At 46.4% G+C, this 10,761-nt stretch overlaps 1 protein-coding gene across 1 annotated transcript; it reads left to right on the forward strand.

Moving 5' to 3' along the window:
• Positions 1-4,093: 4,093 nt before the first annotated feature.
• Positions 4,094-10,374, forward strand: MRPL14 (mitochondrial ribosomal protein L14). The gene is made up of 4 exons (XM_009283764.2): positions 4,094-4,099; positions 6,348-6,351; positions 7,060-7,155; positions 9,718-10,374. The coding sequence occupies exons 3-4, from the start codon at positions 7,082-7,084 to the stop codon at positions 10,082-10,084; spliced, it is 441 nt and encodes a 146-aa protein (XP_009282039.1). The 5' UTR covers positions 4,094-4,099; positions 6,348-6,351; positions 7,060-7,081; the 3' UTR covers positions 10,085-10,374.
• The last annotated feature ends 387 nt before the right edge of the window (positions 10,375-10,761 follow it).

Genomic DNA, 10,761 nt, shown 5'->3' on the forward strand with positions numbered 1-10,761 from the left:
TGTGACATCTTGCAAAAGCAGCTGGGAGCTGGAGCCTGGAGCCTTTGTGTGGCTTGCAGGCAGGGCACTGCAGGTGGGGTGACCGGCAGCATCTTGCCTCTCCGACAGGCAGCACCCTCAGCTCCCAGTGGGCTTAAGCCCGTGCCTTAGCAGTCTGGCCTGGGGGAGGAAGAAGACACTATTCTGACACTCCTGCACGTGTGTCCTTCAGAGCGTTTCTTTGCTTCAGAATTCATGTGGGGCTGTGCTGCCGGGATTAGGCTTGTGTGGGTATGAGTAGTCATGCAGCAAAGTTGGACCAAAATTCCTGTGTCCTGACAAGCGCGGCATTTACTCGTGTGTGTCATGGGGACTCAGGAAGTGTGGGTGCTAGTCTGTGCTTTGCTGGTTATTCTCCAAAAAACCCCTTTGGAGGTCTGGTGAGTAAGGGGAGGCAATTTGGGGAAGAAGACAGCATGACAGGTTTCTTACAAGCGTGAAAGACTTACTCCTTGTAGTAAAAGCAGACAGGCAGCCAGCCTTTTTAAAAGCAGGACACAGATGCTCATCTGAGCTGTGTTCACTTGTCTGGTTCGAGAGTTCTCCAAGCTTACCTGGGAGGGTCTTGTTTGGGAAGGAGAGAAACTGAGTTAAGGGAAGTTTTTGAGTGAGAAGCGAGGCTTGTTCCAGCAAAGCTGCAGGTAGCTCTGTGCTGCCTTGCGGCATGAGTGTGCCTTTATCTCCAGGTTAGGTTTCTCTTCAGCCTGAATTCGGTCTGTATTAGCCAGCCTTTTCTGGTGTAGCTTTATCAGGAAGGCCTGGAGCCACTATTGTTCTTTGTTCTGTGAACAGCTAGCCTAGGTCAGTGGTTCCTGACTTTTTTTTATGGTTGAGCCACAGCTCCCCACCTTCGCTTTCTTCTTGTTTGTGTCCTTCTCCCTGCCACAGCTCCCCCCAGCGCGGTTACTGCTATCTGGTTTGTGATTGCACCTTGCTGGTTGGGACCTGGTCATCCATGTCAGGGCTGGGAACAGAATCTGGTCTTGTGGCTTGCCACCTGAGGTCCTGAGACCTCAGTACTTTCAGAAGTAGTAAAGATACATTTGAGAGGTGATAGCAGCATTACGTTATGGGAGTGCGGGCAGTTCTCTGAACCAGCGCGGTTACTGCTATCTGGTTTGTGATTGCACCTTGCTGGTTGGGACCTGGTCATCCATGTCAGGGCTGGGAACAGAATCTGGTCTTGTGGCTTGCCACCTGAGGTCCTGAGACCTCAGTACTTTCAGAAGTAGTAAAGATACATTTGAGAGGTGATAGCAGCATTACGTTATGGGAGTGCGGGCAGTTCTCTGAATTCACGTGGAATTCCAAAAGACGTGGACAAGGCAGGACCTCACTGGGCTTCACTTCCAGCCCCGCAGACCATACCAGAGCAGAGCTTCTGGAATTAGATACCTGCTGTACCGCTCTCTTCCCTTGACCTCACACAGGAAGTTGTCCTCTCTGTAGCTTAATTTCCTGCTGGTGCACTGGGAATAATCCCTTCCTATTTTAGTACAGTGCTGTGAATATGAATATCTAGAATGGTTTAAGGTGCTCGGATACTAGAACAATAAGAGCCATAAGTACCTTAGAACTGGGACTTCTGGATACTTAAAATGTCAAAAATAAGTTTTCCATTAAAGATATTCAGCTCTTTTTTTTAATCTGTCTTTCCTGATTGTGATCTGGAAAATGAGGTTAGTGTGTTTTGCTTCAAAATTGTTAACAGATGTACCTGTAATGAGTTTCTGTTGGTAACTTGGATCAATAAATATCCTGTTTAATAGCTAATCCTATTCATAAATGAATTTGAAAATACTTAATTCCTCTTTCTGAGTCCTGGCCTTTCTGGCTGTCATTAATGTAAAACCAATTATGTCTTGGTAATGAATATCTTGTGTATTTTTAACACACACAAGCCCTTAATCACATCATTTCCTTTATGAGGAGAGCTGTGAATGGATTGAGTCCCGTAGTTCACAGTTGGCTCTTGTAGCTCACCCTGGCAGACGGTCTATAAATAAACCTGCAGTGGCAGAGTAGGGGTTTAGGTATTTGCATCGTGCATATTGTCTTGGATTTATTTCTTGCATTTTAATGATGGACGACAGATGCGGTTCAAATCTTTGTGGTGCCCGGAGCATGTCTATTTTGGTCTCTTAGAAGAATAAAGGGGATGTTGGCCCCACTGTTTGACTGTGCAGATCAGGTTACGACTATTAAAGTGAAGAATATTTTTCCCTGTTTTATTTTGTATGTTTGACAGCAGGCTTTGCTGTAGGCTTCAGCATTTGCTTTTGCAACATCCATTGGTTTTCCCTGGGGCCTGTTTTTGTGGATGAGTTACTAGCAGAAGGAAGGAAAAGAAATAGCTGAATGGTTGTGGAACAACGGATCTTGGGAATATAGGAAGCAGGTGTCATTTCCAAAACTTGTGATCAAAAAGGAAAGTAATACTGGATTGCTAGGTAACAGCACTATTTAAAAGTACGTTTACTGTAGGATGCAGGCAGGGTAAGAACGGCACCTTGACTGGTTTTTAGGGTATACACCACTGATAAAAATCTGGTCAGAGCCGTCACACTGGCCTCTTGAGTATTCAGACACAGACCTTTTTAGTGCTCCCATGGCTGTGTTAATAGTGCAGATTAATCCAGACCACTCTTGTGAAGCACATCAGTATTTTTGCTGAAATGAAAGAGACCCTTTTCTTGTCCAAATCTCCCGGTGTTTCTCCGGAGATACTGTCACGGTGTAAGTCTGGGTTGGCAGTGAAAGGAGAAGTCCCAGTCTTGTGTTTTGCTGCGTTCCCTTGCACCAGCATTCACGCGGCCGCGGGATGAGTTGGATCAGGGGACTGATCTGGCTGAAAACTGTGACTGATTTACATGAATGCTAGAGCCAGCATAAGGGAGATGATGGAAATGTGTGTTGGGGGGACACAGGGCTTCCTTTCTTGGTACTGTGTGCCCTGACGTTGGTTCAAAGTGAGTATGTAATCCTGTCCTCCTTATCTGGAAGATGTCCCTGCTTTGTAGGGGCTCCCTGAGGTGGTGTGTTTGCATGCGATTGACGAAAATATTTTATGTGGCCTGCTTCTGGTAGCTGGGATGAAATTTTCCAGAACTCTTCCATTAAAAAAACACTCAAGGTTGCAGTAAATGTAAGTTAGTTCTTTAATCTCAAGGGAAAATGGCGAAGGTGGTAGCTTTAGTATGGCACTTGAAAATGGTGCCGTGGGTAAATAACTTCCAGAGGTTTATAACTGGTGAAGAGTTCCTTTCTTGTGCGGTGTTGGAATTTGATGACGGTCTGTTGCATTGAATGGGGTATGGCTGAAGGGCCCTCGAGAAGGGAGTGTTTGCTGCAGCAGGTTATTGCATGCTCAGACTTCTTCAGTGAAGTAGAAATTGGGTCATTTTAGTGAATATTTGATTAACAGACTCCTTCACCCTTTCTGAATCTTACTCTGAACTCAGTCTGAGATCTGTGCTGACTTTTAACTGATGTATGGAGCAGAGAGAAGCAAAGCATCTCTACGATTCCGGTTTTAAGAAATTAGTCTCTCTAACCATGAGATAGAGCCACTGCTAGAATTTAGGGGCAGCAGGGTAGGAGGTGGGAGAGAGGTTGCTCTGCACTGTTCTTTATCACTGCTTTGGTGCAGCTACGTGTGGCCTACACTGTATCAATTGTTGTCTTTGTGTTGGGCCTTTCATTTTAGGATAGTGTCTGTTTAAATACTGCTCTTGCCTAGCATGAACAACCTGGAAATTAATCGTGCTTGAGCAGGAGATTGGACTAGATGACCTCCAAAAGTCCCTTCCGATTCCTTGGTCAGGAGTGTATTAGTGACTAAATTACTAAGCAGTGGTGGTGTTTTGCCCATCCAGGGTATTGTAGGGTGCACTCCTGTATCAGTTGGGCAATACCGACAGCAGACTTCTGGGAATTCCTGCAAATTTTCCTGTGCTTGAGGGTTGTGGGGGTACGCGTCCCATATACCTCTGAGCACTGAAACCTGACGACCTGGGGAGAGCCACCTTCAGAAGCAGACTCGGGTGAACCTGCGTTCCCCGTGCCTGTGCTAAGTGCAGCCTCCTCTGAGCCTTTTTAAGGCCTACTGGTGTGAGGCAACATCAGCGCTGGGAAGGAGAGAGGTGCCGGGTACGCTGGGGCCGATGGCTGTCATCGCTTCATAGCGGCTCTTCAACTTTGGCACCAACTCGGAGCGTTCGTGTGGCAGCACCCAGCGTGACGGAGTGGCTTCTGTGCCCTTTGGATTTTAGTTTAGTAATTAGCTGCTCCACAGAGGGGGAAACTGAGGGTGGAGGAGATCGAGTGCCCTGTTCACAGCCGCAGAGGGAGCAAGTCAGGACTGGGTCTGGTTGAGGAGTGCCTGGAGACAGACCCAAACTATTGGCTGTTCCTTTCTGGAAGGCAAGCTGGCATGTTACGATAGCTGAAGATGTGATTCACTGTTCGTGAACCTGCTTGCACCCTTGAATGCTGTACTCCATGCCACAGATGCATTCTTCTCTTCCCTCCACCCTGAACCTTCCTGCTAATTGGAAGCATCCCCCCTGTTTACTCAGTTCCTAACAGGATGCTTCATACCAAATTATCAATCATACAAAGTTTCTTAGCTTGTGACACATCTTAATGTGCCGAGGAATAATTCTTAGCAAAGAAGGGAGCGCTGAGTCATCTGGAAAAACAAACAGTCCTTGGACACTTAACACTGTTGATGCTTCTGCCAGTAGTTTTCATGACTTCAAACCTTCACTGCTGCCACAGGGTAGAAGAAACAAACGGTGACTCCTCCCAGGAGTGGGGAGTGAGTTCAGAGTTTAGGCAGTGCTTTAGGACTCTGACATGCGGCCTTGAGCGCATCTAGCTATGCTGGCCGTGACGTTGCTGTCCCTCTGACAGCGGGCAGAGCGTGCGCCCACGCCTGCCCTGTCACGAGCCAGCAGACCTCTCCTATCGGTCTTATGTGGTGGTGGGGATGAGCAGGCCCATCCTCTCCTGCCACCGAGGCCACCATGCCTGCCAGGGGAATAGAGCTGGACTCCCCGGGAAGCATCCATCAAAGACCACAGAGAAGCTGACACGCTGCTGCTTGTTTGGGTCTTCTAGAGGGACGCAGGGCCTCAGTGCAATTCTGGAGGAAGTAGGAGCAATATTACCCACTGGGTTTGAGTTTCACACGGGGAAACAGTACACCCAAGTGCAGAATGGGACACAGGCTGTCCTCCCTGCCAACGCGGGGTGTGGGCTTACAGCAAGGCAACGTAGTTGGACTTGCTTAGAAATCCTAGCAGCAGCAAGGCCCAGGTAATTGGACCTTGGTTGCCAGCAGCACTGTAAATACCACAGGGTCTTGTTTTTGTTAGGATCACGCAGCTGGGTAAGGAGCTGTGGCAAAAACACAGCCTTCTTGGAATCTCATTCCAAGAGAGGGGACTGCAGGCAGGCTCTGAAGGGAAGCTCTGAACTCATCTGGAGATCATCTACCCCACAGAAAAGTGGCTTTGTTTAGCAAATATATAAGCTCTGGCTGTTGCTGATCCCTTCCAAACCTGCCTGTGTGACAAGCAAGACCGTTTGCCACGTATGGTGTGCTTTGCTCAGGGAGTGCTGCTACAAAATTGCTGTGGTGCATGTCTCCAGTACTTCTCATCCTGCTGTCAGGTAATGCTTGCTCTGTAGAACAACCGCAAACCCTAAAAAATACACACATCTCCAAGTAAGCAAACACACTGGGGAAAAATAAAAACAATAAAGAGAGAGTGAAAATTTAGCCTGGACTTTACTTGGCTGAAATAAGAACAGCTGTGGCATCATCTGTCAGAAGGCTCTGTGGGTATTTTTTTCTTCCTAGAGAAGTTAGGTCAGCTTTGTTTTTAAAATAAAAGTTAAGAAAATGGCTTTACAATGTACTGCTACAGTTTGGCCCTAAGCTCATCAGAACTGGCAAAGGGAGATAAGTGGTCAATGTCTTTTCAATGTTTACTTTAGAAAGGAGAGAAGCGGCGCATGTGTCGGTTACGCTGCCGAGGTCTAAGCAAGCAGTGTCACACAGCGGTAGTTGTAGTCAGATGGAAAGTCTTAGCTTTATCTGAGCTGGCCTGAAAGAGGACTGGCTCTAGGTCTGTGTTGTTTTCTCCCTTCACTTGGATCTGCCAGCATAGCTGCCTGGGTCATCACTCCCTAATTGATGTCCAGCAAAGTGATGCGGGTTCAGATAAGCCTTTGCGACTGCTTGTGCAAGCTGGTCCCCATCAGTCTGACAGAATGAGGTTAGGGAACCGCCACAGATGTAGTCGGGGAAGAGGGTGTGGTAACCTCAGAGGTTAACCTTGTAACCCAGCTCTGCTGCAGTCGGGGTAGTGTTTCTGTTTGGGTTGAGCGTTCACCATAAAGTTACAGGGAACTGCTTCATCTGGGCAGCCTTAACAGGGCGAGATTGGCAGCGGTGTGATTCTGGTCTCTAAACACAGGCTGCTGAACACCTTGTATATGCTAAGAGGGAGCATGCCCTCACCAGTGGAGCTTTGTCTTGTTTCTTGTCTGGCAAATTGTTTCTCGAAGCTCTGATGCCAGTCTACAGAGGACCTCTGGCTTTTTGCTTGGTTTTATAGGTAACATTGGTAGCTTTTACAAGTAACTATGGTAGCTTTTACTGGTCACTGCGGCCTCTAAATTGGTTCACATCCAAAATTCTCAAACCTGCTTGTTGTTACATGGTTCACAGTGCATGCAGAAGGGCGCTTACCTCTGTGCACAGGAAACCGCAGTGCAGTGATACTGAATCCAGCTTTGTAGTGCACGCATCTGAATTATACTGTGTGCTGAACTCAGGCAGGGGTTGTTGATCTGCTTTGTATCGTGCTGTGGATGCTGTTAGCACTCTGTGTGCTGTGGATTGCAGCGTCTAAAGAGGTGCTGAGACTAGTGTGCGATTCACATAAGGAAAATGAAGTGAAATAAATTTTTTCCAATTTCCAGAGTTCATAATTCTCTTGTTTCTTACACAGGGCGGGTTACCAGAATCCAAATGGCTCTCTTGAATAGGCGATTGGGTTTATCCTTAACCTATCTAAGCAGCGCAGTGATCCAGCGACACTTCAGGTAATTTTCAAATCCAGCTTTTGCTTTTGTTTTCTTGGGAGAATTTCCTGATTGAAAGAGGTGCTGTTAAGTAGGTGAAGCATAAGATAGAGTATTTTTAATTCAAAAAGGATAATACAATATAATAAAATCTCATAGTTATTTCTTCACAGGTTGTAAAGTGAACCCAGACACAACAACAGATGCAGGTTCCTGGCAGTCTGAGTGTGGTCTGAACTCTGCATTTTTGTATGCTTGTAAGGAGGCTTTTAGGCCTTTGAGGGTGATGCAAGGGCCTGCAAGCAGAAGTTGAAAGTGCTTGTGTTTCTTAGCCAAGTCCAAAAAGACAACAGCCAGCCCCTGCTGATGTGAAGCCAATTACATGTTTAAAATTATTCCAGAGCTTATAATTTCAGTTATTTAGAACAAGAGTAACCTGAAAAATTATTGTCTTTTACCTTAACAGTGTCCATTTTGTTATTTTTCTTTAGGTTCTTGTTCCAGGCTCAAGGCATTTAAACTTTCTTAAATTTATGGACCTCATGTTTTACAGGGCCTTGCACAAAGCTTAGAGCCTAATCCCACCACACACTCGGTGCGGGTATGGGGACTCTCTAGCATATAGCTCTTTGAAGGGTCAGGGCTTCAGTTTATAGGGTGAGAATAGTCATTCCCATGACTGTGGTCTAGGGAGGGGATTAAGACAATGCTCAGGGCTAGGTTGTGTGATAGTTCCAGGAGCTATCTCAAGGAGGTATCTTAAGTCTTACTGGCTTTCTCTGTATATGGGCTGCATGAGAGCATTGGCCAGTGTGTGTGTGTATATATATATCTCTATATATCTCTCTCCATTTAAAAGATATATATATGCTGACAGTGAGAGGGAGGCCAAGTCCACAAAGGTGAGCAGTGCTACTGCAGGACGTCAGCAGTTTTAATGGGGAAACCTTTCCTTTGTGGTGGGCCTGCTTTGGATGTGGTGGGGTTTTGCTCCAAGACTGTGGTAGAAATGAAGGAAGGAGGGGAAAGAAAAAGTCCTCCTTATGCAGTTACTCTTGTCTAGTGGTACCTGGGCAATCACACTTACAGTTGTTTGCTACTGCTGCGTTGTGGCCTTGGTCCCACCTAGGTTTCCCCTTCTGCTTCCTGCGACAACACTCTTGTCCCTTTCCAGCCTCCTCCCTTCTGCCTTCCCTGCTGTGCAGCCACAGCCTGGCAAGCAGAGGATAGAGAGTGTGGTACACCACAGTCCCTGCCAGGGGAAGGGATGGGAGATGGTGGCTGCTTGCAGAGGTGAGTGACTTTGAGAGAGAAGAGAGGTGCCCTCTTGTAGGGGAAAGCTGGGGTAGGCCTCTGCTGGGGGAAACAAGTCTTGAAAGGCAGCACTGGATGTCTGAGCAGTTAGACTAATGCAGACTGACCCAGCCGGCCTTCACTTACTGCATGTAAAAATGTCTGCTTCAACTGATGTCCATCCACACTGTGTTTGATACGCAGGGGATGGCTTGCTCTTCTTTTAGGCAGCATTGCAAATCCAGGTCCTTCGTCTTCAAGAAGGGGTGGTGGTCCCCATTGGTCTTTGTTTGCTGTACGCACTTCTGCTCTGCAAAACAAGGTGAACGGTTAGGTTGATTCCACATGCTGTCTATTTGAGTAGTTCAGCTGACAGGAGCCTGGCATTCCTGCAGCTGTCTGGCCAGCACGTTTCTAGTACCTTACTGCAAAGCAGTTGTTTAGCAGTAGAAAGGATCTTCCTGCTTTTCCAATGGTCTGTGTTTGGGCGTCCTTTGAAGAGAAGCAACAAATCACTTGAATTTGAGCTTACTGGATAAAAGAATAGTCGTTCCTGAAAGGGAGGCTGAATTATTTCTCAGTTTATTCCTGCTGTTCCCAAGCATATTCAGATTCAGATCTAACAACTTAGTATCGTGCAGTTTATTTCTGTTGTTTCTTACTCCTGATAATCCCACAGAGCAAACAGATACAGAAGAGACTGCGTCTCTCTGGGTTCCTCCCACATGGGGAAGGTGATGATCTGTTAGGTTCTAGCTGGTGGCAGCTTAGCGCAGCCACAGCAGGACCTCAGAGGTCTCGCTGAGAGCAGAATAAGATGGGAGACCCTCATAGACTTCACTGAAAAGAAGATTGGTCAGAAAAGTCCTTATTGCCGGGGACTGTGTGCAAGATTGAAAGAGCCTGACTTGATTCTTAGCTTCCTGTAGGCTGTTTGTGGCAGAAGCAAGCACATTTTTTTGCTTGTAAATTGAAGTTGACTGGAATCATCTGCAGTTGCTGAAAAGCTCAGTAAATGCAAGCCACTCTTCACGCCATCTTTAGTCGTGTTTCAGAGTAGAACGGTCGTTTTATGTTTGACATTTAGTGAAGACTGTGCAAAGCCCAGAGTAGCATCTGGCTTTCAAAGAGCACATTGCACGCAGTAAATGTGCCACCCATATGGTACGTATTTGTTGCTGGCGCCTTCCAAGTGGTTTGTGTAATGACAAGATGCTGTGCTGGGTTTGCCCTCGCTCCCCAAGGATTATTGAGGAGATCTGTCTCTCATTCTTTCCTGTCTTTTGCTAGTATCACTGGAGCATGCCGAGCAATACAGAAACTCACCCGCGTGCGAGTGGTGGACAACAGCGCCTTGGGGAACACGCCTTACCACCGGCCACCAAAATGTATCCACGTGTACAACAAGACGGGAGTTGGCAAAGTAGGAGATACAATCCTTCTGGCTATCAAAGGAGAAAAGAAGAAGGCTTTAATTGTAGGGCACAAGATGCCTGGCCCCACCATGACGCCTAGATTTGATTCCAACAATGTGGTACTCATAGAAGACAACGGAAATCCAATAGGGACTAGAATAAAAACACCAATACCCTATATCCTGCGACGGAGAGAAGGAGAGTTCTCCAAAGTATTGGCCATTGCCTGCAACTTTGTATGAAAGCTAAGAAAGGTCTCTGGCAGTCCTGTTTATATCCTTTCATACAGTAGCTGTTCCTCGGTCCTTTTCTAGAAAATGGTGAAATGTGAAAAAGTTGAGGTTCATCAAGAACCTCTCTTCATGTTTAAGAATTACAAGCAACTAGTTTAAATACCTTGTTTTTCTCCAAAAGAAGGTTGATTTATTTCACAGAACATCTGTAGTGTGTTTGGGAAATGGTCCTTCACCCTTACTGCTCCGGTGGTGTTAATTTCGTCTCTAATCATTAAAATGAGAATATGGAAATCCTTCCTGTTTTGTACTGCTTATGCTCTCTTTTCCCTACAGTGTGTTTGGGAAATGGTCTTTCACCCTTACTGCTCCAGTGGTGTTAATTTCGTGTCTAATCATTAAAATGAGAATGTGGAAATCCTTCCTATTTTGTACTGCTTATGCTCTCTTTTCCCTATTTCTGCCTTTCCCAGTTCCCCAGGAGCAAGACATAAAGCGCAGTTCCTGGCCCAATGGCACTGGGATCTACAAAATGGATTCACTTGTAATAGAGCAGGAGAGATACATAATGAACTAGTGGTGCCTTGGGCACATTCAATGAAAGGATTAGCTTCTACGTCTTTGCCTAAGAAAAGTCTTTAGGAGGAATCAGAATTGGGAGAGCACGATGGCTCACAACTTCAGCC

Source organism: Aptenodytes forsteri, unplaced genomic scaffold (assembly GCF_000699145.1).
Source record: "Aptenodytes forsteri isolate BGI_AS27 unplaced genomic scaffold, ASM69914v1 Scaffold309, whole genome shotgun sequence".
Taxonomy (NCBI): Eukaryota; Metazoa; Chordata; class Aves; order Sphenisciformes; family Spheniscidae; genus Aptenodytes; species Aptenodytes forsteri.